Here is a 26,228-nt window from a genome sequence, read left to right as displayed (position 1 = left end):
GTCCTGTGGCGGTGCCAGGGACAGCAGCTTGTTCGTAGCCGTGTGGCTCCAAATTGCCTAGAGACAGGAGGTGTAATGATTGAGGAGGGGTGCACACACACACACACACACACACCTTCTAGTAGTGCGTTTTCATGTCACTCCGTTCACTCTCTCTAGCTCCCGTTCTCATTCACAGAACGGGTTTTCACCACGAGGGACATTTGTTGTAAAGTCCGTACTCGTTTTTATTCAATAAAAGCACTGTGTTGAAAATGTGACAGCCAGTCAAGAGAGAGAGACAATAGCTGGGGGTCAAACAAAGGTCACACAGAAAACAGCCCGGGTCAGTGTTGGACCTCCTGAAAAAGACAGATGGACAAAAAGCTTGTGTGTGTTCATTGTCAACAACCTTTGCGTTACGGTTGGAACACGGTGTTCTTTCCTTGTTGATAGCATGTTCCAGACCATGGAGGCTTAAAAGAACTGCCGGGTGTGGAGGCACGCAGTTTGCCCTCAGCGCTCTTATCTGTTCCCTCCCGTTCTGCACTGCAGTTCCCAAAAGTCCTGTTTGTTTAACGTACTGATAAAGGCCTCCCGTCTGCCACTTGAATGCATTATTCTATAGTATTTACAGACCGGGATAGGACGCAAAGCTCTAATGAAAAAAAAAAGGCACAATATAGTAACTGGCTTATTTTATGAATTTATTTCCAAATGTAAACTTCACTATTTCATGCATACAAGTTATGACAACATACATAATTCAACATCTCTTTTTGTTTTTTTTTATTTGCATAGGACATGGTCACAATATATCATCTAACATGTAAAAAATAATGCCATACAAAAGTGTACAGCGAAAAGCAACTATGGACCAGCATGTTGAATATGTGTGGAATAATCCGTGGAGCTGTACAACTGTGAACACTTGAGTGTAGTGATTTTGGTTGATTGAGAGAAGACAAAATAAAACAACTGAAAACGTACGAGATCCGGACACCTGAAGGTTAGGTTGAGGTCGTAGTAGTAGGAGGATGCACTGGCCATAGTTCAATCAGAAGTTATTTACACAGTAGATAGAGTATGATGGTGCTGGGGGCAGTGGGGCAGCACCACAGAGTCACTACAACAGGCAACTGATGGTGATGGAGGAGAGGGGACACACACACACACACACAACCACACTCTCACACACACACGCGCACACTCACACACACATTCACACACAGGAGGAGACAGCGTGTTAGCATTACACTGAGGACCAACATGTACTGGGTATACCGAGCCTGCAGGCTATCGACAGACTCTCTCGCTCTCTTTGTCTCAGTTTCTGAGTCCTACATTTAAACACATTAGAGTCAACAGGGAGCAATGGTGGCACAATGTGCTGGAGAACCTGAAACAGACATATGCAGTACGGGAATGGGCGGGGCGGGGGGGCGGGGGGGGGCGGGGCAGGAGGAGGATCCTGCCCTGGGTTGAGAAAAGAAGAAGAAGAATATGTTTCCAGTACGGAGGCCATGTTGCACAGGGCCATTTGAAAAGGACTTTGAACCACAGCAGGGCTTCTGTTGACGGTTAAAGGGGTTGGAAAAGGGCGGCTTAGAATAGGTTCAGAAAAAGGTCCATGTGAAGCACTTCTGTAGTAGCGGTGGGCTAACAGGCAACAGCAGGGTTTTATAGTGTTAAAGTCTAATGCTGTGTTGGGCACCGAATGACTTCCATATTAATCTCGTTTTTTTCCCCATTCTCAAGCCTTTGGTTAGGAAGTGAAAACGGTTCAAATATGATACGAGTACCGCAGGCTGATTTCATCGTCCTTTGAGAAGGTCATCTTTGAAAAAGCCTTTACAACAAGGGAAGACTGACATCATCACTATTTTGCCTTTAGAACTCGAATGGGTGTTGTTCTTTCAATTTGGATTCCTCTGCACAAGCAGACGCCGATTGCAAAGACAGAAGTGGGGATTTGTTTGACATCGTCAATGACAAACAAACTGTGCACATAACAGTATACAAAAAGGAGCACATTCAAAACCAAAAGAGTCCTTTGGAATGGTTGGGTTTTGTTGTAATTCCAATTTTGTTAATGCCAAAAATATTCACAAGCAATCATACATTGAGGGCCTTTCAGACAGCCAAAGAGGAGAGATAATTAAATGGAGAAAAAAAAGACTAAAACAATAATAAAGCCGAATCATAAACTTAAACGTCTTACATACAAGGTTGCTTACTTTAATCCTGCACGTGACACCATGTGGAAATACATGTTTTTTAAATGGCATAAATGTTAGTCTTTAAACTTCAGATGGTTTCAGGTAACATGCCACAATTTGGCATTTAGCACATCACTGCCATTTGATTGGTACCTTTGAAAGGTACAGAAATATACCAATGTTTTAAGGAGTGATTATTCAAAATCAAAATATGAACTGAAAATTGATCAGTGATTTCATGAATACATTACTTTAAGCATACACATGTTGACTAGCAGGAGATTTGATTTAGCAAAAGCAAGATCCTAATAGTTAAGTAATAATACGGACGTAAAGGAAATCAGTTAGTTAGGATATATAATGAGCAGTAAGAATTAGTCCTATTTCTTTAGATCTCCAACCTCCGTTTAAAAAGCCCTTTCCTGTCCAACCTCGTATCGCTCGGATTCTTTGCATATCTTATCATATTGGGATAGTCTGTATCCTGACATCAATAAACTATTCATATTCATCATATTCATCGTTTCTTATCGGACTTTGTGAATCTCTGGCTTGACATGACACACAGAGGATATTGTTGTAATCGCCAAACAACAAAATATGTAAAAGAAAAAACAAATACGAATAATATACAAAACGGTGGTCGACTGTTATGGTCGACTGCTGCACCATACTCCTAGGTACAGATGAACGAAAAATACACAACAGAAACCATAATGTATAAAACAAAACATTTGAATATGGACCTGTATGGGCATTGTGTTCAATGCCCATTTTATTTCATTTGATTCAAGTAGATTAACCACATACAAAAATAAATGTTCAGAAGAGTACTATGAAGTGAGCTGCAGTATTTCATTGAGAAAACAAAAGAAGGATGCCTGGACTGAGGACTTCCTGAGTTTCCAGGGCAGAATCTCACTGGCCAGCGGTGAAGACTGTGCTCATAGAAACCTGGGAAGGCTGGCTGGATCTGTGCACTACGAAGTAACGTCAACACAAAATAATCAAATAAAAAGCCTACAAATAAAATCCTGCCTAACATTTTCTTTGCTGATGTTAACCCTGAGGTAAATGTGCAGATTATGGATTCTGGTCGGATGAATGTTTGAAATTATTCTTGGAATAAACATACAAAAGTCACAGAAGAAAAGGTATGGGGATATAAGCATTTAGTAACCTTTGAGGGTTCATTTGATCCATAAAAAACAAACATACACTTTAACTGATAAAGCTGTGTTTCGGACAACTGTGTGTGGCTTTCCTCACAAGACCCTTCAAGAAGAGATGGGAAGATGTTTTCGGTCTACGCTCGTCTGACTAGGGAGGAGGGTATAGGGAGGATGGTAGGAGGGAGGATGGTAGGAGGGTGGAGGGTAGGAGGAAGGAGGGTGGGTGGGTGGATGGTGGGGATGGAGGATGGTAGGAGGAAGGAGGGTGGGTAGGAGGTTGGTGGGTGGGTGGGTGGATGGTGGGGAGGGTGGGTGTGTAGGAAGGAGGAGGGTAGGAGGGAGGAGGGTACGAGGATGGATGTGTAGGAGGGAGATGGGTAGGAAGTAGGAGGGAGGAGGGAAGGAGGGAGGAGGGAAGGAGGGTAGGAGGGTGGGTAGGAGGGTAGGAGGGAGGAGGGTGGGTGTGAAGTTGGGCGGGTGGTTCTGTGGGCTCTCTCCCACATTGCACCGCTATCGTACTATGCTCTAAAGAGTACCACAGAAACAGAACACGGTCAGCTAGTCCTGGAGGTAGCGAGCGGGGGGGGGGGGGGGGACGAGCGACCTGCGATGACGTCAGACTTTGGCAACAGTCAAGAGTGGAGCTGATATAGGATCAGAGCACAAAGTTGATTTCCTTCAGGTTTTGAAATAAGATGGGACGCCTAAAGCGGCCTGGTGGGGGCTGCAGTGGCTTCCACAGCGCAGCCCTCTTCCTGCGGAGGGCTGACCGGGCCTTTTGCGCCTGACTGACCCGAGGCATGTCCGACTAGAAACACAAGCCGGGCGTTCTCACGGGGACATGGGGGGTGGGGGGGGGGGGGGGGGGGGGGGGGAGTGTCACAGGCGGCTGGGCCGTGCATGGAGCTTGCTGATATGTTCATTTTGGTTCAAAAGTTTTCGCAAACGTTTAAAAAGCCCCCACCACCCCCTGACCCTCGACCCTATGAGTGTGTTGAAGTTTAAAAGCAGCTGTTGATGAGCGTGGGCTGATTTGGGTCAAATTCGAGGCAGTAAACCCCCCGGCATGATGTGCACCATTTTTTTTTTAACTTGTGCTTAGGATAACATACGGAAACGCGATCCCACGTGTAACGCTAACATTTAGGCAGTACTGTTGTCTTTTCTCCGTCTTCTGCCCAGAAACAGGGAGGTGATAACCTGAGGGGAATCCACTCGGCATTTATTATTTTAAACTCAGTGCCGAGCACGTCTCTTTTCGTTAGGCTAACATGTGCCGAGCAGCCGATCTGCTATTAGCCCCCCTGAACCTAAGCCGTCTCCCCTGTCCCTCGCGGTTTGCTACTCTATTCACCGTGCGCCTCCTCCAGCACAAGAGTCCTCCACCTCTAGCGCTCCGTCTCAGAGCACCGGAGGCGTCTCCGACACTCGGGGGGCCCCCCCTCCTTTGAACTGCCCTGAGGGACCCAGACGTTTCCCTACCAAGGGGCCACTAGGAGCAGGATCTGGGGGTGGGGGTTGGGGGCGGGGGCTACCTGTGATAAATACGGGGCTCCCAGACGCAGGGCTAAATGAATGCCTTCTACAGGCCTGAATGGAGCCTTTCATTCGTCTACGGTTCGTCCCATGTGCTTGTGAGGAGGGTAATTATAGGCCTATAGATGTGTGGGCATTAGCCTCAGTAGGTATAGGCAAAGTGGAAAGTACTGTAGATGGTGGCGGGAGGGGAGGGGACAGCTGCTTTAAAACTTATAACATCTCATTTGTAATAGGTTGTCTGATCTGCACATCCCTGTGAAGCTGAATGTAGGTTGAACCTTGCCTTCTTGTTGCTCAGTGCAAGCCACTGTTGTGGCTTGCAAGAGTACCTGGTCATTCGCAATTAGTGGTGTTGGATTATTATCAACCGCTTTGTATTAACTGGGAAATATTTCATTACATCCCTCAGGAGACTGTACACGAGCGTAGTGGGTGTGGGTATGAATGGCTGTAAGACCAGGGCTAGTTGACTTGAAAAACTAACTTAAGAAACAGACAAAGGAAAGAGTGCAACACCTGTAGCGCGTAAGGCTGCTGTAATGTATTATGTTTCTCGTCAATGTCTTCTTTCATTCGTTCAAGCTAACAAGGCCGTCCCTGAGCAGGGCATGAGAACTCAAGCCCCGTTAAATTTAAGAGTAAAGTGATGTGTATATTGTGCAGTCAAAACAGGGTTGAGCAGAGAGTACTGTGGTACTCTGAATGAGAAGCTATGTCTTCAATCCTGAGCTGGATCATCTATCCCTTCTCCTTGACCTCTCGCCATTCGTCAACCCCAACAAAAGAACAAAAAAACGAAATGCTTTGATAAGACTCAAAAGTGTCTGCGACTTTTTCCTGCTTTCGTCTAAACCCTTGTTTAGTTAACCGAATACACACACACACACACACATAACACAAGCAACCATGGCCAGAAGCTTCAAAGTAAAAGTCCCCCCACAGACATATGGTAGAGAATGTACATATTGCCGTCTGGGAAAAAAGCGTAACTTTTAAGAAACACACACGCACACACAGGCAACTGCACTACAATAAGCAGTTATGTACAGTATGGTACACCACAGCAAGCACAGGGTTAGCAGAGAGGAGGGGTGCTGGATAGGGGGGGGGGGGGGGGGGAGGTTGCTGACAAATGTGCAACACAATTGTTAAGAAGATAAGAAGAGGCCTCGTAAGTTTTGAAGGGGGGCCCCAAAAAAAAGTGCGACAGAGGTGGCGTTTCTGTTTTTTGTCGTTTTTTTTTAAGGCGAGTTGGCGGGGCTGAGGGCGGGGCTGGAGGCGTCGGAGCGGCTGTAGTCGCTGAGGGAGCCGGGGCGCGCCACGCTACCCCCCCCTCCTCCTCCGCCGCCGCCGCCACCGCCGCCGCCGCCGCCCCCTCCCCCGTGGGGCTTCTTCAGCATGCCCGGCTGGAACTCGGAGTGGCGGCGGGCGTGCTTCATCAGGTGGTCGCTGCGCATGAAGCGCTTGTCGCACAGCGGGCAGCCGAACTTCTTCTCCCCGGTGTGGGTGCGGTAGTGGCGGGCCAGCTCATCCGAGCGGGCAAACTTCTTGCTGCAGTTGGGCCAGGTGCAGGGGAAGGGCCGCTCACCTGTGGAGACAGACAGACAGACAGGGGGGGGGGGGGGAGCCAGGTCAGTACGGGTTCGCACAGACAGGATGTTGACACAGGAAAAAACAACACCAACTGTGAAAGAACAAATCCATTAAAGACAGCCAAGTACAAAACACATTCCTCTTTAAATGAGTTTGCCAAGTGAAGTAGCGAGCCATCGCGCTTCAAATCGCCTCAAATCTGGCTCTACAACGGGGGAAACAGGCATGCTGTTTAATTAGCGGCGCTCCAGATGCTAATGGTCTCCACAATAGTTATCCTGACTATTTTCCACCATCCACCTAGCCTATCTTATGTGAGTATGTGCATGTGATACAACACCCTCCCCCCTTCACCAGTGATACAAATATGGCTTCGGCACAGAACCACCAGAGCCAGATGGTGCAGTATATCTCGCTGTGATTTTCTTCCATTCTGATACGGAAGTGTCAAAATGCTGTGCTTCTCCGCAGTGGCCAACACGGCTAATCCTGCACTGCTTTAGTCCCGTCTCGATGGTTTTCTGCCTGACAATAGCGAGATCCAGCGTTCTATATTTGCCACCGTGACCTAGTACGACTACACCGAAGGGGCAGGCTGCCCTTTTTTTCATGATGATGCAGTTCTTTACAAAAGAGGAGGAGAGGATCAGTCATATTGTTCAACCCTAAGCCTTCGGAGACGTGCAAAGGAAGAGACTCCACTGTGCTCTCCGAGCTCGAATGACAAATGAGCACATAACAACCACTCTGTGGTTTCCCTCAGGGCCGCCATGGAAACTGCGCGTTTTAAGATCAGACTGACTGCTACCTGGTGCCAATGAGCCTGGTAAACAGAAACCCCTCCCCCCCTCCCCTTATGACTTCCACCACTTCTAACCCCCCAACCCTGTTTTGCATGGCTGCATAGCGTGCGGCAACAGAGGGACGGACTGACAGAGCAAGTCTAGACAGCCCGGGCCTGTGTTCTGTGTTCCAACTTCAGACGCCTCACCTCAGCTCCAGACAAACTCATTCTGCCCTGCCCACAAGGATTCTGTCTGGCTCCTGCTGTACACACTTTGCATGCGCGCCGGGAATGTGGATGTGCCCGGGCACTGGGGGAGCAACTCCCATAGAGTACTGGCGTTTCACAAAGAAAGCACCCACACTGACCCTGCTCTGTTGAAGAAGATTACGCATGTTGGCTGTAGAATAACGCCATTAATCCCTGGACGTTGTCCACACAGTGATCAGGCTGTTTCTGAGAAGGACAATAGGCCTACATGCTGATGCCTAAGGAGTGTGAGATTAACATTTGAGATTAACCTCCTGTTTTGAAATATGGCTTGTTACCACTAATGCTGATTACAACAGGGCGTACCGTTCTACTGAATCATCTCTGTTTCAGCAGAAACAGCTCATGGTGCCACACATACTGCAGTCTGAACTAAAGGCCACAAAAAGCGCTATGCTACACGCTGGCTGAATCATCCAGCAGTGTAACAGATCTAACATCAATATTTAACCAGACACCAGAGAGCTGGGATATCCAGCCTAACTGCCCTGATACAGTAATGCAGTCATAGTGGAGGCATCAGGTATCCAACGCAATGCTAAGCTAAGATGCCTGTTCCCATTTGGACGAGCTCCAGGTCTGTCTTAAGGAACACGCTAGACAAAAGATAGACCGTCTATTTTCCGCTTCGACTAAGTGCTTTGTTGTTTAGTGTAGTACGACGGTACCGGTCATTATGGACGGCGCCTCAACCCAGGAAAAGAAAGAAAGAAGAAAGCACACGCAAATGCCAGTCTTGAAATGTTGACTCCGAAAGAGACATTATGCCAATTAATTCAGACATCTGTCATAACACTGGCATTTGTCTTTTTAATTTTTATTCTTGTGGAAGTATTGAGTAGGTGTTTGGAGGAATTCCTCATAAAAAAGAAAGAATTGGGTAACAGCAGGGAGGTTTGGGGTGGTGGGGGGAATTAAATCCTCGTGTTTGCGTCACAGGGAACGTGACGAACGAGGGGAACGTTGACGGACAGTTATTCTACGCGCACTGTGGTGTTTCTCAGAAGAAGAGGGTCCCTTCAGCCGCTTCCCCCCCGGGCCCACCGCCTCTGCTTCCTGCCCTGCGAGCGCACATCAGCACTCTTCACACAGGGAGCCACTGTGACAGGCGGTCATCTCCTGGCGCAGCGCCAGGGGCGTTATGAGTTCACTGTCCGTGTGTGGTCCGTCTTTCTCAGAGTCTAGTTAGTTTGAGAAGGGGGGGCCAGGGCGGGGGGGGGCGGGGGGGACGGGGTAATTAGAAAAGCCTTTACACAGTGACCCAGTTACCCATAGCGTGGCATCACGTGCCCTATAAACTATACGTCGACTAAGCAGCAGTGTCCCCCCCCCCCTCCCCCCCTCCAGGGCAGTGCGATGATGTCATAGGCACTAGGGTTGTCTAACTGTTCCCATTGGGGCCACTGGGACAGTAAATAAAGAGCTCATCTCCCATCCTCTTTATAGCTCCTGTTCGCCGGCGCGTCCCGGGTTTAGACACCGACGGACTCAGCAGACGCCCCGGTCGGCGTTGTGATCTGGTTACATCTTCACACCGGGACACACTGGCTGCAGACTGACGCAGCAGACTGATGCAGCGGACTGATGCACACCGAGTCGCACGCTTTGGCACCGACGACACGGACCTTCACACCAGGGCAGATTGCATTCCTGATGTTTGCTCGGGTGTTGTGGAAATACTCGCACAGATTAAAATACATGAGGCTGCTATGACATGTTGCCCTACCTATGTAATGGGCCGTCAAACAACTAGCTATCAGAGCTGCAAATGTGAAGGGGTACAAAGTTAACACGACTTGTATGTTAATTGGACTCATGCATTGATGTCAGCAGAAGAGCCCTATTGTACTCAACACTGTTCATAATCATCTCAGTTCAGCGCTGGCATAACATCAAGTGGGGCTTTGAGTCAGCGTAGCAAAGCATGCTGGGCAATGTACACAGAAGAGGAAGGGGGGGGGGGGTGGTGGGCGGGGTGGGGCTGAAGGAAGGACACACCACCACTAAATGCAAAATGGCAGGACTCATCAGAAGCCTGTAATTTACTTGCATGTTTATGAGCAGTCATGGCTCGGAGCCAGACGGCAGCCACCGCCCCTACCGCCACCGCCAGACAGCCAGGCGTGAGGCTCCTCTCGGGGTAATGCTCAAATGACTGGCCAGCCTCTGATCAGCGGTGGCCACTGCAGCAGGCTCTCGTCCATGACATCACTGCCGAGAGCAAGCCTCTAGCTCCGCATGGAGAGGATAGGGTAGGAGTGACGCTGGTGCTCCCAGTCGTCAGCCCGGCTGAAGCCACGCCCTTCTCCGTCACACGCCAGGAGGACATAAATGGGACCATCTGCAGGGGCTGGCAGATGATAAATATACTTTATAACTGGCTGTCCCTCTTTTAATTATTGTTTGGGGAAGCACTTTACATATAAAACGTATGATTGAGTGGGAGCAGGCATTGCATGATGCCACTCTAAAAGCAGAAAGACAATAAGAAAAAGGTTTCCAAACGATGTGCACCCTTAGAGAGGGAGAAACCACCGACTCTGACGGGCACTGAAATGCAGAACCGAGAGCAACCTTTTGCATGGGCATTCAAGCATGAAGAATGACCAAAGGTAAAGCGGTGGCAAATTACCAAGAAAAGCATTTACAGATTGATCCAAATGCTTGTTTTCAGAGAACTCATTCAGGCATGCATTCAGAAGAAAACACCTAAAGACAGATGTTGATGAGGCCTTCCTAATGCTCTCCACACACACCCACCCCAGCCAGCCCTGCCGCGGTCCTCCTGTGTCCCCGATACGGGAGGTCTCGCCTCTCCCAGCGAGGAGGCCGCTCCACCCCCTGTCACGGAGCTCCAGTCAGGTGGTGCACAATAGCTGCAGCCCTGCTCCCCGCGGGACTGCCACTCCCATAATGCATTCCAATCAGACGCTCTAACCGTAAGTCCCTCCCCCCCGGTCCACCCCGCACAAGGTTATTGACGTGCACCCAACGGCGTAGAGACAGGTTGCGGGTGACTCTATTCTGCAGACATCAGTCATCCATACATTACCTTATCCTTTTAACTCTATGGGGGGGGGGGGGTGGTGAGGGGGTGCATTGACCAGCTCATCACTATTGCCTCAATTAGTTTGAGTGGCCACTCCCTTTCAGCCTTGAGTGCTGAGCTAAAATTACCTGGATGCTGGAGCCCGGTTGTATTTTCAAGCAGGGGCTAATCTTTTTAACCCTGGTTAACCAAGGCCTTGGCAAGCAACCGTGGCCATTAGGTGTTTACGGTACATGTCCACACACGAGCACAGGCTACATGCAGGTGGCTGCCTATATACGTCCCTTCATCCTCCTGCTCACCTAAGCCGGTTTCATTCAGCGCGTGGAGGTCTTCAACCGTATCCCCTATGATGAGCCTGATATCCCCTTACCAGACCCGTTATCGGACAATGAGCCAGGAGAAGAGCTGGCTGCTGTACGGTCTCATTACGGCGCGTGGAGATGAGAGGAGAATCGGGCTGACAACGCACTGACGGCATTCCGTCCAGCCCGGTACCCGATACTCCGAGGGAGGCTTGGCGGGGCGAGGGGCGGATTACAAACACACACACACACACACACACACACACATCCCCCCTTCCCCAGGCTTTGCCCCATATGGTCATACAAACTCACCCCACCTCCCCGTGAAGGAAGGGCCACACCTCAACGTGGCAGGGACTGATGGATCACCCAGGAAGAGGGTGAACACACCTCCAAACGCCACGGGCAAGGAGAACAGGCCGACCTCTAAATAAAACACATTATGAGCTTCTATTGGTTCTTGAAGAGAACAACACACACACGGCTAATAGATTATTGATAATACCCCCCTGGTTGAGGGGATCTGTGTATTTCATTGTCAGGAGGGTTCTTCTGCAGGAGGTCGTGGCCCTTCAAACACTAATCAGATTATCGTGGGATGAAGCTAAATAAATGACCTACATCAATGGCAGCCATTGATAGTGTAACTGGTGGACGGACCCCTCCCCCACAGTGCAGCACCGCGCCACATACACGCCCCTTTCATCCAACTGCCATTGCATGGGAGGTGGTGTTCGCCATGTTTTGTTATGGAAGGGCGAGGAGTTTCTTTTTCTGTCCAGTGGATGTTTAAAATAAATAAACACTGAGTTCCACGGGTCTACAGCGCGCGCTTCCTGTAAATCGACACTAAGGGGCAGGCCGGGCCGGGCCTCAGAGAACCAGGTGCCACGGCGTCCATTTAGCCCGGCTTTAGAGCCGTCCGGAGAAGACGGTTATAGGTGTAATCAAGAAGAAAGGGATGAATAAAGAATACCCCTCATGTTTTTTGCCATTAAAAGGAAGGCATTTAAAAGGAACAACAATGCTAAGGGACCACAAGGGTCTACAGTGATAATCCTCTCGGTACAAAGCAGCGCTGAGTCAAAGAAATGGAACAGATGATGGAGGCTGAACATTGTAAGGATCAAGAACATTCAACTAATGCCCTTTTTTTTGGCAAGCTACTGTAAGGTTGCGTGCAACCTTCACCCAACCCAATCAGGTGGAGCTCATAATCGCCTGCTTTTAGGCAAACAGACACAATGCCTTTTCTTTACAGGGAGGGTAGATTCTGAGTCAAATACAACAGTAATCCCAGGATAATGGTGGAGCAAAGAACTGGGTTAGGTCCAAGTACACACAGTCTCTTTCGGGGCTGATGCTGTCTGTTTATTCTAGACTCTGATGGAATGGGCCCACTGTGCGTTTCCAGCCATGTGGCAGAGAGGAAAGCTTGACCTTTGGAGCCCTAATGGAGCTGTAGCCCATCAGTTAGTCAAGGTCAAATTGAAGAAAGTGAGAAAAACAGTTATCCACCCTTCTGCCTCATTACCGCTATGAACTATGGGAGGTCACAGAAGAATTTTTTTTCCAAGAGGAACGTTGAAGGCCCTTAGATAGTGAGGTACTCAACTCAAAGTTGACCAGCTCAACTTGGTTTGGTTCCAGGCACGGACGTGTTTCCATCTAAAAAAAGTCCCTCTTCAATGTGGGCGGGTCATAGAAAAGAACCTCTTCAACGTGGGCGGGTCGTCATGAGGGTTTAATCCCAGAGATGGGATTCCCGGGAAATCTGATCAAGACTATTTCCTGATTCCCGGGAAAGGTTATGACAGGAAACGGGAAATTAAATAAAATAAAAAACGCAATGAGTGCTAACTCTAGCTGATCCGTGTCCCCCTCGGGAGCGGGTCCGTGGACTACAGCCACGCCGGACACAACTTTTAACTTTGAGTTAATATTCCCGTTTCCAGCTGCTTACACTCTGCTGGCCAATCAGTGGCAGCGAGCAGCCTGTTTACGTCACACAAAAGTGACAGTACCAGCTCAGCTCGCTTGGAACCTTGAGGAGGTGCTACTAAAAAAAGTACTGGGTACCAGGTACTTTTTTTTGGCGATGGAAACGCAAAAAAAGGCGGGCCAAGTCGAGGCGAGTTGAGGCGAGTTGAGCTGGTGCTGTCGGTGGAAAGAGGCATTAAAGAAGGTAAATTGGGCTGGCGAGGTTCAAAGGATTAGTAGGGATACCCCATGGGTATTGATATTGAAGAAAAAACTCAAACAGAGTTCAAAAAGGAGACTTTTAATAGATATTTCACTTCCTGCTGGTGTTCTGGACACTGCCTTTGCCCTGGCCTTGAACACGGACAAGATGGCCTTCACTGAGTCCCAGCTGCGGGTTCCACAGAGTGCTCAGACTGTTCTCCTCCCCAGGAAGACATGAATTCTAATGAGCTCTGGAGGGCCATGGTTCTGTTGGAGCCCGCGGCCTGACGTGACTGGAGTAGCATAACGGGGTTTCACGCAGCACTTAGTCTATTCTGTGATCATCAGCATCAATGAGACAGCGCACGAAAGGGGGCAAACATCACACACGCCAGAATCTACAGATTTCACCGCTCTATCAAGTACAAATAACACAACAAACTAGGGTGCTTTAGGGGAAATAACAACGTCATGTTATGGGTCTGGTGGCTAGAACGTGGCAGCGTATTTTGTCACTTTGCACCTCTTTTATTTCCCCCTCCATTGTCTAAAAAGCCTCCTCCCAGTTCCTGGAATTCAGACAAAGCCGTCTGGTAACCTTAGACCCCTAAACCGCCATAGATTCCAGGCCATCAAACATAATGCAGGATAATGAGCCATTTCTATTCAGCATGTACCACCTCGTCTGTACATCCTAATGAAACCTCAACAGTGGGAAGAACATCTGCTGGGGTGAAGGACTGGACTGCTCTCTACTTCATCAGCATTAAGGAGCTGAGCTTTAACTAAATTGTGTTTAGAGTGTATGGGCAAGTCCCCAATAACAACTTTAAGACCAAAAAGGAGGTAGTGAAAGATCTGATAATCTAGCCATCAGTTCTTGTCCGTCAACGCTGCCACGCCTTCTTGAGTTACGAGAACGAATAAGCATTCTGACACATTATAATTGTGGAACTGGTTTTAAAAAGATAGACATCAATTATAACCATGGTGTGGCATATAAAGTACATGTTTACTGTTCTCACATTCCACATGCGTGTGCCTTACACTCTCAAACACGTTTTACAGGCCATCACTGTTTGACTTTTTTATAAAACGCATCTTGTGGGCTAATCACTGGATAATGTGCAAAAAAAAAAATATATATATATATATATAATTTGCACGACATGGGTTGCTACAATACAGTTGGTTTGCACTCAGTACAGATCTATTCTCTCTTGACTCAGCTAGTGTGGACTAGAAGGAAGCAATGCGCTGCATGGTAGCTGTGACGTGACAACCGCATCTGAACTCAGATGACCCACATTTTGACTAACCAATCAAATGCGCTATCACATTATTGAACGAAAAAAAACCGGGGAAGAATAGATAGATAGATTATACAGACACGTTAAATAAATATATAGATATAAACATCAATAGATAGAAAGATAGATTATACAGAAAGGTAACATTTATAGATATATACATAGATAGATATGCTATACAGCCACCTTCAATTTATTATTACCACAGAAAGGTGATTATATATGATTTTAGAAGGGAGCCGGTTTGCAAGTGTTTCATACGGGTCTCTCGCTGGTTGAATACAGGCAGAACAGAGAGCAGCTCAGTCGGTGTGCGGGGGCATCTGCGCTCCACTAGCTGAGTCTGTTGCTGGCCAGATCAGCTGGCAGTCTGTCTAGCGGGGGTGTGGCACATCACAACAAAGGGCTCTGGGCAGACAGGCACAGACTGCACAACTATTATCAACCCCCAATTCCACTTGATCTACATCGTTTTCACGTTGTGTTTCCCGTCTAGTGGAATGCAAAGGGCTTTAACGATAGCGGATGTATATTTTCTCTCAAGAAGAACACATGTAGCCCAGCTGCCTGGATTTCGCTTGTGTTATTCGATTGTCTTTCAATCTGCAGCAGGACGCTACTATAGCTTTATTGATTAAAAAAAGGGTTATAAAAACAAAACTTCCTGCATGTTATTTTGTCTACGCAATGTGGACGTCGTGTTCGGCAATGCGACATGTTAATTCCGTTGCCATGTATGCGCAATGTATTTCAGAATGGTTCGAAAATAAGTACTCCAACATCTCCATCTGAAATGTTTGCAGTGTGTTTGCAGTGCGTTGCCTACTTTAGAGAACGGGCTGTTCAAGAGCGCTACGGCCACTCTGGACATGGGGAGCAGGGTTGCATTTTCTGTCTCTACGCCATCCAAATGTAAATAGGATTTATTTTTTGGGTGTGACAACTTATAACATTAAGGAATTTATACTATGCATTACTTGGGAGCAGGCGATATATCGCCTTTTATTTTGTTGATACACGCCCCCCTCCTCCCAGAGAAGGAAATGTAGCTTATATTGTGTGGATATAGCGTTTTAATTTAATGCAAAGATAAAAAAAAGCGTTATTGTCATCCCCACTGCAGGAAAAGTTAACAAAAGTTGCATTTGTCCGACTTATCTAAAGCCTTTAAGGAACCACGTCCACCATACAATACACCAAACATTTGCTTGCAAAAACACTGACCTGTGTGTGTCCTTAGATGGGCTTTGAGATGGGAAGATTTCCCGTAAAGTTTTTCACAACCTGAATAGTGGCATTTGTGCTTTTTCTGCGGAGACTCTTGTTCAATCCGACCTCTGAATTTTTTGCCTCTTTGTCTGAGCGAAGGATCGGAGAGGCTGGTAGGTGTGGCAGAGTTTCCATCTATCAGGCTCGGCATGCTCTCCTCTTTTATTTTTGCTTGATCTGCAACATTGTTGGGGGACTGTTGGTTAAAATCCGCCAGAATCCGCGCCACTACAAAAAGAGACGAGTTGTCTTTCACCAAAGGGTCTTTGATCTCCTCTCCGTTCTTCGAGGAGGATGGACTTTCTGGTTTAATCTCCTTATTCCCTTTTGGTGCGTGGACAATCGCACGACTGGACATTGAAACAAGGCACTCTGCTGCAAAGTGATCCATCTTGTCTTTGAAACAACCCCTCAGCTCCTTTATGACATTCAAAAATTGGCAGCTTGTAAAAAGTACTTGTTCCGTGGTTCCCTTTGTGTGGTGTTGCGGAGGTCGCTCTCATTTGAGAGGCGACTTTATGGTTCTATACCCGGCTTTGCAGTTTCACCAACATCCTGATGAATCAGCGTTTCAAATGTAAAAAAAAAAAGAATGAAAATAAAAATAGTTTTGCTATTCACTGCAACGACTGCGACGAGGATGAGTCTAAAAACTTGAATGTCATGACTCCCATCGCGGCATCAATACACTCCTCAGCATAGTGTGTGCCTCCGTGAGCGTCTGTTAATGCTGATTGTATCCACGCTGGGGGCGTGTCGACCGGTGGCACTTGGCGGTATCGTCAGCGGAGCCGACCGTTCATTGGATACCGGCTGTCCCTACATGCACCACCACAAAAAAACTTGAGTCCCTTGATAGTTCCTCAACAGTTTGCGATGACGCATACGAATTGTATATTGTGGTCAATTAATGGAATGTAATACGTCTATCTGGTTTCACACATTTTCAAAGAATATGTCTGAATTATTTTTAAATGTATCCAATAAATGGCTAGTAACTATAGGCTACTGCTTACACGTCAACTTTGTTGTATTGTGACAATTAATTTATTTTTATTCTGATAGTTAAATAGGCTATAAGCTATAAAGACTATAAAGATAATAGCCTTTATAGCTTGTAGGCTATAATGAACTATTGTTGCCAAATTGTATTTGAATCACAACTTGTATGTCACTCAGACCTGTTAAAGCTCATGAATAAAGACCAAGGAGATTAAGCAAAATAACAAATATGTAATATATTATATATATTATTTTCGTTATATATATATAACCTAGTGTATATGAATAATACAGCACAGTGCTGCCGAAAACCTCAGTGCACACTACACAAGCATGGAGTATGTTTGGTGAAGAATGCCCTCCACACCTATAGGCCTACAGGACATGCAAGTCTAGCAGCTCCATGCTCTCCTGTGCAAATGAATGCACACTCTCAGCATTGTGAGCCAAAGGGCCTCACTAGAACATTCCCAGTGTTCAGTGTGTGAGCATGGGCCTGGCATTCAGACAGCCATCTGGCTGCATTACTTTACATATTCTTTCATCACACAAACCCAGAGTTCTTGTGTTTCACACAGTGCTTCACTGGCCTGTGCTGTGTGACAGCTTGAGGGGCGCATAGTTGAGCTCTCATAAGCTTTCACAAGCAACGTGTATTAATCAATATCCAAAACAATATGTATGAAATGTTAATGAGTGACACAGACAAAAGAGGGCTCGTGTGGTTTAATCTTTTGATTTGTTATTTGTTCTATATGTTATTTATAAGTACACTCAGTGCAATTCTATGAGCGAGCAGCTCTGAAACGCTTTGGTAGCATCCAGAGATGACTCAAGAGGAGAGGGTTTGTTGATTTCCCCATCATGGCAACCAGCCAGCAGAACACAGTGTCCAAACTCTGTCTGGGACAACAGTCCTCATGTACAGTCGTTTTGTTTGCAGTGCATGAGGTACCACCCCACCCCACCCCACCCCACCCCAGCCCCCGGGCACAAGGCAACCTGACCAGGACCCGAGCCGCTGGTGCACACCAGCAGAGTCAGGGACAAAGTGTCACCACCAGCAGAACCGCCTCTTCACCCAGATCACAGAGATACGAGTGTTCAACTAAAACCACAAGGCTGGACTCCACAGCAATCCTTTATCCCACGTAGAGCATGGGGGACTGGGTCATGAATGCAGTGCGTCTGGTCACCGGTCCAGATCAGACGTCTTGTTGTTGACCTTTCTGGTTGTTTTTCGCCGAAGACTGCGGAGAGACGAGTCCGCAAGCCCCTTCACAGCAAGGCGACGACTCCCTAGCTCAAACCACAGGTCACCATGGCATGTGTTATACGTCATGTGTTGTACGTCCCAGTCAACACTCCTATTAGAGCAGAGAGGGTCATAACCGCTTCAATCGTTTCGTCATGTTGTTTGAAAACAAACTTCATGGTTTCACGAACCAGTGCTTCACCAGCGCTGTTTACAACAGCACTGGGACAATGCTCATCGTTTGAAGAGACCATGTGAGCGAAAACAAACTTCATGGTTTCACAAACCAGTGCTTCACCAGCGCTGTTTACAACAGTACTGGGACAATGCTCATCATTTAAAGAGACCATGTGTAGCCCGTTGTTAAAACTGTTCTGGATGTGTTAACCCTAACCAATATTCTGTAGGCTGATTATTTATGTCAGTATTATAAATATTGATAAACACCTAGCCATATGGTTGTTGACTGTCTTGACCTGCCGAGAAGCAAGACAAGCTCACATACATGAATGGTGTCATTCCAATGCTAGCCTATGCTCACAGGAAAGGGCAATTGTTTGAATCTAAACGTTGTGTGCTCTGAGCACACAACGTTTAGATTCAAACAATTGCCGTTGAAGAATTGCGGTTGAAGAATATGAGCACAGTGCTCATATTCTTCAACCGCAAGCGACACAACACTGAGTAATGGTATAAAGTGCTTCCTAGTAATGAAATACAAACTACTTCTACATTCACGGGGACGCGATGGGAGTCACCAGCAGTCCTGTTTACGGTGTTGTCTGTTTGTGTCTTCTCAGTTTCACTTGTAAGAGCCCAACGACGCCCTCCGTGCGCTATGAATTACCTGGTGACGCATGGTTGAGATTAATTGCTAGGTGGAACTCTACCTGGAAGACAATATTAGTCAGAGTAAAGAGCTTTGGTAGAGCCTCTGTCAATGTTGACTTGACCCATCCACTGGAAAGTGGACGGGTAGTCCTGAATGTACTCTCAGGGAATGACTTGCCCATGTCAGCGTGACAAGAGAGAATAGGGAGCCAAACCCTCCTAAACCTGGTCCTGGAACTAATTTATTAACTACCCCAGCACTGATATCCCTCTGATGTCAGCGCGGCACATGGCTGCATGGTCACCTTCAACCACTGTTGTTCTATAAGCTGGATAAAAAGGTCCAACTAAATGATATGTTTTCATTGATGGCCCAGTACTTACACCAAAAACAGTCCTTCCACAAATCTGATGTTGGATCTGCATTATGTGTATGATTTTCTAAAGAATTGCTTTACTATTATTATGTCTATGATTGTCTATTATTTGCTTCTAACTAAATTGCGCCAAATTTTCTGAAAGCTCAAAATAGCAAGTATTATGTTTTTTTCTTTCCCTGCAAATGACTGACATCTGGAATGAATACAACAAACACGTTTAAGCTAAAGACCGGGTAGTGCTGAGCAACAAAGAGCTACGGGCTTACCCTGTGATCATCGTTCCCTAACAACACGGGGACTTTGTTTACTCTGCACAATGCAACTACCAGGAGCAGCACACACACACACACAAATCATACACACACACACACACACAAACACACGCACGCACGTGCACACAATCATACACATACACACATACATACACACACCCACGCACATACATACACAGACACACGCACACACACATACAAACATACCCACGCACATAAACACACACACACACACACACACACACACACACACACACACACACACACACACAGAGGCACAGGCATGAATGCACACCTTACATACACACACACACTTAACCACACACACACACACACGCACGCACACAGTCGCAGCCGTTTGCGTGTCACCAGTGCTGCTATTCCCGGAGCATTGATCAGTCTGGGGGCTTTAGTTCTGGTGGGGGTGGGAACTCTGTAAACACCCCATTCAGCTGGACGGCGAGGGGGGCTAGACCACCGACAGGCTGGGCTGCTGATTTTACAGAATGAGGGGTCTCCATTCTCTAGCCTGTTGACATGTGACACTCATACACCACGTGTGTCATCCCTGAGTACCACACACCTACATACACACACACACACACACCTACACAATGCGTCACCATTCAACGCCAGCTATGGTGTGTGAGGTCCACGTGTAATTGCATTCGTGATACTGAAATGATGAGCTCTTGACTGATGCACCAACCGAGAGACAGACCAAACCTGCAGACAGATGACAGATAAAATGATTGAGTCAGTGATCGATCATGGATTCACATGTTGCCTTTCAACCAGGTGACCTCAACACAATAGGTCATACATCAAAACAAAGGTTTTTTGAAGTAGGTCTACTGACACCACATGGTAGGACTGCTACACCAGGCATCGGGTTCACTGTGTGGGCGATGCCCGCAAACTGCTAAATCAGGTCTGGTTTTGTGTGCAGCAAATCCCCTACAATGGCAGCCTGGTGGGGAGTGCTAAAGAAAACAGATATAATTCTACAACTACTGGTATACGTAACTTTTTTCCCACCCGCTTGTCCAAAGGCGAGTGGAAATTGTTTATCCTCGAGTGACCCTACTGCCGAAGCGAGAACATCCCGTTCCCGAGATATTAATAGCTCCCCCCTTGCGTCACCAAACGGTGGTAGACCGGCTGACTAGACACGCGATGTTGCCACAAACGGTGCCAACACGTTATCTTCCCAAGCCAACATAGTTATGAGGCGGGTATTTATCAATTATCAGCATGTTTCTGATGCACTGCAACTGTTGTTTGAAACGATGACGCCCTCTTTTTATATATATAAAGCGTGCAGCCTATTTGTTGCACGGTCAGATCAGCCTAATCCCGACGTAAACACAACATTGTGAGTTACATTGAAATTCAATTCACACATTATTTATTGAATTGATTCTCCTTTGCTCATGCTGTTTACACAGATGGGCTTTGCCTAAAACATATGCGACGTAGTGTTGGACGGCTGCTAAACGCACTATAAGCAATTTATTAAACATGCGCCCTCCCCCAGCCCTGACTTCAACTGTTAACCCAAACTGGAACTGCGGTGGGGGTTTTAGTCCGTCTGCATAGTTCCAGAGTGAGAGAGAGAGAGAGAGAGAGAGAGAGAGAGAGAGAGAGAGAGAGAGACACACACACACACACACACACACACACACACACACAGACAGACAGACAGACAGACAGACAGAGAGGGGGGGGGAGATAGTTAGAGAGAGAGAGAGAGAGAGAGAGAGAGAGAGAGAGAGAGAGAGAGAGAGAGAGAGAGAGAGAGAGAGAGAGGGAGGGAGAGAGAGGGGGGAGTTGCTGTTGCTATGTGCTGCTGTGTACACCGGGAGATTCCTCTCTGGAACGGTCGGACGGGGTGAGCTCGAGGACACCGTGCCTGCGGAAGTATATAGGTCAGCAAAAGCGTCGTCCAACGTCTTTGCGCCAAATACATAAGTAGTACATATCTTTAACTAGTCTTTGCTTGGATACGTCATTCTGCCCAACTAACATGCATATATATATATACACAAATATAGATATATAGATATAGATATATGTCCCGGATTTACTAATGTAATAAAAAATACGAAATGCCAGATGCAACACGTGAAGTGTATTCTTGCAATTAAACTACTGAGGGTATTTCTACTTTGTCTGTGTGTTTGTGAGTGTGTGTGTGTGTGTGTGTGTGTGTGTGTGTGTGTGTGTGTGTGTGTGTGTGTGTGTGTGTGTGCGAGGGCGTTTATTTCCTGTCTTTTGATGCAACGTTTCGTGTGGTATTGCAAAAATGGATTGCATAGAACATGTATACGCCTACAGGAAATGGTTTATTTATTGCTAACTAGTTAAAAGAGGCAACGCCCACCCCCCCCCCCCCCCCCCTAATTGAATCGTGTAGTACTTAGTAACTCACTAAGTTTCACATCATGTTTAACATCAACCCACTGCTTGCACACCACATCCAGAGTCTTTAACGCTGGTGCTGCTGAGAGGAGCGTGGTCAGAATCAACTATTCTGCAGGGCAGATATTGTTTTACTGGTAGATATAGATATGAACCAACTGATATTATAGATATCCATGGATCGCTTAGCCCCCTTCCCACCTAATATCTCTATCTGCAAGACATAGTACTAGTGAAATAAAAAGTAGAACCTTTAGTTGACTGTACCAAAGTACAGTCTCCATACTGTCAGCCATATGTCAGGCCACGGAAGTTAGTGTTTCTGTCGTGTTTGGACAAGGCCAATACAGTGTATTGGCCTTGTCCAACTGGGAATCTCCAGCCTTCTTCCTCTATTTACACCAAGCAACCTGTTCCTTCAGCCATAACAGTTTATTTAAATTATATACAAAGATGAAAATGTCATTAAGAGAGAGAGATTTTGTTTATAATGCTCATTAACTATAATAGATCATTAACCATACTAACTAACTAATAAACATGAGCGCCAATGCTACCAAACATGTGTGTTGTGGTGGATAGTTTGCACCTCCTCTTTGAGATAAACAGTGTGTATTGACGTTATGAAGCAGTCATAGATGTTAATATGTCATTATACATTTAGCTTGGGACAGACAACAGCTTGTGGAAAGTATGGACTTGTGTGTAGTACTCTTGATGTCATGCATGTGAGTGTGGGCATGCAGGCCTGTGTGTGTGTGTGTGTGTGTGTGTGTGTGTGTGTGTGTGTGTGTGTGTGTGTGTGTGTGTGTGTGTGTGTGTGTGTGTGTGGGTGAAAATACATCTCATTATGAAACACGTATAATCCTTGGACTGTAGTCATGTATCCCCAATGAAACCCTCAGGAAATATACTTGATTTTTAAAATATTTTACCACAATCTATATCCCATTAGTTTGGGTTGGTTTACCAGACTTTCAATAAGTAGATTTGTGATTTTCAATTATAAATAAACTGTTCCAATATTTCAAAAGTGTTTTAGAGGGTAAATTGTGTCTCCCTTTGAAACACTCTCTTGCACTGTGATGAGAGAGAGAGAGAGAGAGAGAGACAGAGAGACAGAGAGAAGGAGATAGAGAGAGAGAAGGAGAGACAGAGAGAAGGAGATAGAGAGAGAGAAGGAGAGAGAGAGAGAGAGAGAGAGAGAGAGACAGAGAGACAGAGAGAAGGAGATAGAGAGAGAGAAGGAGAAAGAGAGAGAGATAAATTGTCTGACCCTGACCTGACACAGCAAATATTTTTGTTCTGATGAGGCTTTTTCTCACCAATAGGAGAAGTGCGAGCGATTGGGCAAAGCGCATTGTGAAATGTCTGTTCTGCTCGGGACGGGAGGCACGTGTGACTTCCTGCAGGTTGTGAGTGCTGTTGTTTCACAGCCGCACACGTCAACATATGGATTCACTCTTGACCTTCTGTGGAGTGTAGGGTTAGAGACCTGCGCTGCAGACATGTAGCTGGCAGTCTCTCCTAGCAGTGGAGCGTAGGGTAGTAAGTAAGGCCTGTACTGCTGCCCTCTGCAGACATGAAGCTGCGTGCCAAGAGACACATTCATCACATGCCTCTCTCCCAGGGGCAAGGTTTCCAGGAGCACTGCTTCCCTGATGTCCGGCTGGCCTAGCCTAGCGGTGTGTGCGTGCATGTGTGTGTGTGTGCGTGAGTGTGTGTGTGTGTGTGTGTGTGTGTGCGAGTGTGTGCACGTTTGTGTGTGTGCTTGTGTGTGTGTTTGTGTGTGTGTGTGTGTGTGTGTGTGTGTGTGTGTGTATGTGCGTGTGTGTGTGTGCGGTCGTGCTAAGGGCTCAGGAAACACCTATCCCTTTCCTCAACTCTTGTAGCCACTCTTGTACTGAGGGCTCTGGCCTCATGTCTGTCTGACTACGGCACTTGTGACTCAAGACAATTTTCAGAACAAACCCGACAGTAAAGTGATATCTCATCTTATCCCATGGATTCAAGGCTCTCGTGTTGACTGTGCGTCTCAGCGCCTGGGCTCCACCCGGGAGCTGAGACCGGCCTCCCGGGAGACTGCTGCGCCCTTACATCTGCAGGAGACAAAGAGACAGCCGTCCTACTCTCGTGACTGATCCTCAGAAACAGCCCTCCTACTCTCATGACTGATCCCCAGAAACAGCCCTCCTACTCTCGTGACTGATCCTCAGAAACAGCCCTCCTACTCTCATGACCGATCCCCAGAAACAGCCCTCCTACTCTCATCCTCAGAAACAGCCCTTCTACTCTCATGACTGATCCTCAGAAACAGCCCTTCTACTCTCATGACTGATCCTCAGAAACAGCCCTTCTACTCTCATGACTGATTCCCAGAAACAGCCCTTCTACTCTCATGACTGATCCCTAGAAAACAGCCCTTTGTCCTGGCGAAGGAACCCTCATTCAGAGACACCGGCACAGGTGAAGGACGCTCTCCTCTGCCGGCAGAGCAGCCGGAGGAGTCTGCATACGACCGAGAGGTCGGAACAATGGAGCGTCGGAGAAATGATATGGACCCGAAGTGAACTGACAGCTGTCTACTGAAAACATCTTTCTCGAATGCAGCTTGAGTTTATTGTTGCTGGTGACGTAAAGAGGTCAACCGGTGGCTCTATTACCACTAGTTGAAATGGGCACAGCGCCACCTATCGTACCGGGGCATGACACGCTTCGGCCAATGAATCGATTTACTCACCGCCAGGTATACCCGGACAATTGCAGTTGCAATTGCGGAGCAAACTATGGCTTTAATCGGATTAAGCTGTGCATGTAAACATACTGATTGTTTTGACAAGTTCCTCCGTGGTTAGAGAGGGGACACGGCCGCATTCGTTCTAGTTTTTGAATAAGCATCTTTACTGGGATTCGAGATTAGTTAACCTTCTCTTTCAGGAACTGGATTAACTTGATGGAAACGACGGGGGCAGTAATGAATGATTGAATGGAAGTCTAATAAAGTGGTTAAACATGATGAGTATTTCTGTGAGTCCCGCCCAGTCAACCCTGTCCCCGGTGAGGATACTCGTGGGAGTTGAGTCTTAAAAACACTTGAGTCTACTCTCAGGTGTGATAGTGTCTCGGTAGTGTTAATCCCACTGCACTCCGGAGCACTCCTGTTTATAAGAACAAGAGTGTTTTGCACACACGCCATCTGCACGTGTGTGTGTGTGAGTGTGTTTGTATGTTGTTGTTTTTTTTTGTGTGTGTGTGTGTGTGTGTGTGTGTGTGTGTGTGTGTGTGTGTGTGTGTGTGTGTGTGTGTGTGTGTCTCAATGTCATTTATTTTTAAGCAATGTGCATAAAACAAATATTTTGCAATTCAAGTTACAACATTATAATCATTAATTCATTTCATAACTTTAATATCTGTTTTTTTAGAATTCATAATTAGGAGATTGGATTGGTTGGATTGGTTTGATGTTGTAGCCTACTCACATAAGCATTGTAAAAACACAAAAACACATTTGGTATTATGGTTTAGTTTAGTTTATATATATTTGAATAAATTACTTGAACTGAGTGCCGACTGATGTAGGTCTACACTGTAACCACTTGGGAGCAGTATTTTACCAATTATATGAGAAGAAGTAGTTATCTATGGGGTCAGTACAGTCTCATTAATAATGAATGCACAGAGAAGGATTCAAATGTATTTTGTGATTTATATATAAATGACTCTCTTCTCACAAATACATTTCTATGCACACACAAATGGATATTGGTATGTATAAATGTAAAATAAATCCATAAACAAAAGGGTTAGGGTTAGGTTATTAATGATACTTTAACGGCACCGACAATCCAAAAAAGTCGAAACTAGATGGGAAAAGTGTGTAGTTCAAAACGTGACGCTTGACGCGTGACGTGACGTGAAGCTTTTACTTCTTCGCCACCTACAGAGTTTGTTATGTACGATCATTCAAAAAACCCATGTTATTTCCCATAGACATTTGACCGAGGCAACCGGGAGGCTCGGAGGCGGGACTTATTCTTCAGAGGTCGGGACTGCAGTCATGTGATTGGCTGAAAACGAGGGAGGCATCTGATTGGCTACAGAGAGTTCCTTGTTGAAAAAAATGCATTCGTTAATCCAGCCACGTCAGGAGAGTCAAAAATCCAGACAGGTTCACACACAAATGCAAACAAGTTCACAAATGAAAAGCGTCTTGTAAATTCAAGTTTAACACTTAGTATATAAATGTAACAACATCCAAATACATTCATTCAGATTCATTCATTTCATAGAGGTAAGTTTATTTATATTGACGCCATGATTCTTAAGTATCGGTAATTGCAAACTACAGAGAAACAGAGCAACTCCCATAACAATGATATGGGAGTATATATAAA

The 26,228-nt window shown here is 46.5% G+C and overlaps 1 protein-coding gene across 1 annotated transcript; it reads right to left on the bottom strand.

Annotated features, from left to right (window-relative positions):
* Positions 1–675: 675 nt before the first annotated feature.
* Positions 676–16,387, bottom strand: klf13 (Kruppel like factor 13). Its single transcript, XM_084477585.1, has 2 exons — positions 15,629–16,387; positions 676–6,497 (listed from the first exon to the last, which is right to left on the bottom strand). The coding sequence occupies exons 1-2, from the start codon at positions 16,062–16,064 to the stop codon at positions 6,151–6,153; spliced, it is 783 nt and encodes a 260-aa protein (XP_084333711.1). The 5' UTR covers positions 16,065–16,387; the 3' UTR covers positions 676–6,150.
* Positions 16,388–26,228: the final 9,841 nt, after the last annotated feature.

Source organism: Micromesistius poutassou (assembly GCF_964030765.1).
Source record: "Micromesistius poutassou genome assembly, chromosome: 13".
Classification (NCBI taxonomy): Eukaryota; Metazoa; Chordata; class Actinopteri; order Gadiformes; family Gadidae; genus Micromesistius; species Micromesistius poutassou.
Note: the sequence above shows the minus strand (reverse complement) of the source record. Positions and strands in the feature narration are given on the sequence as shown.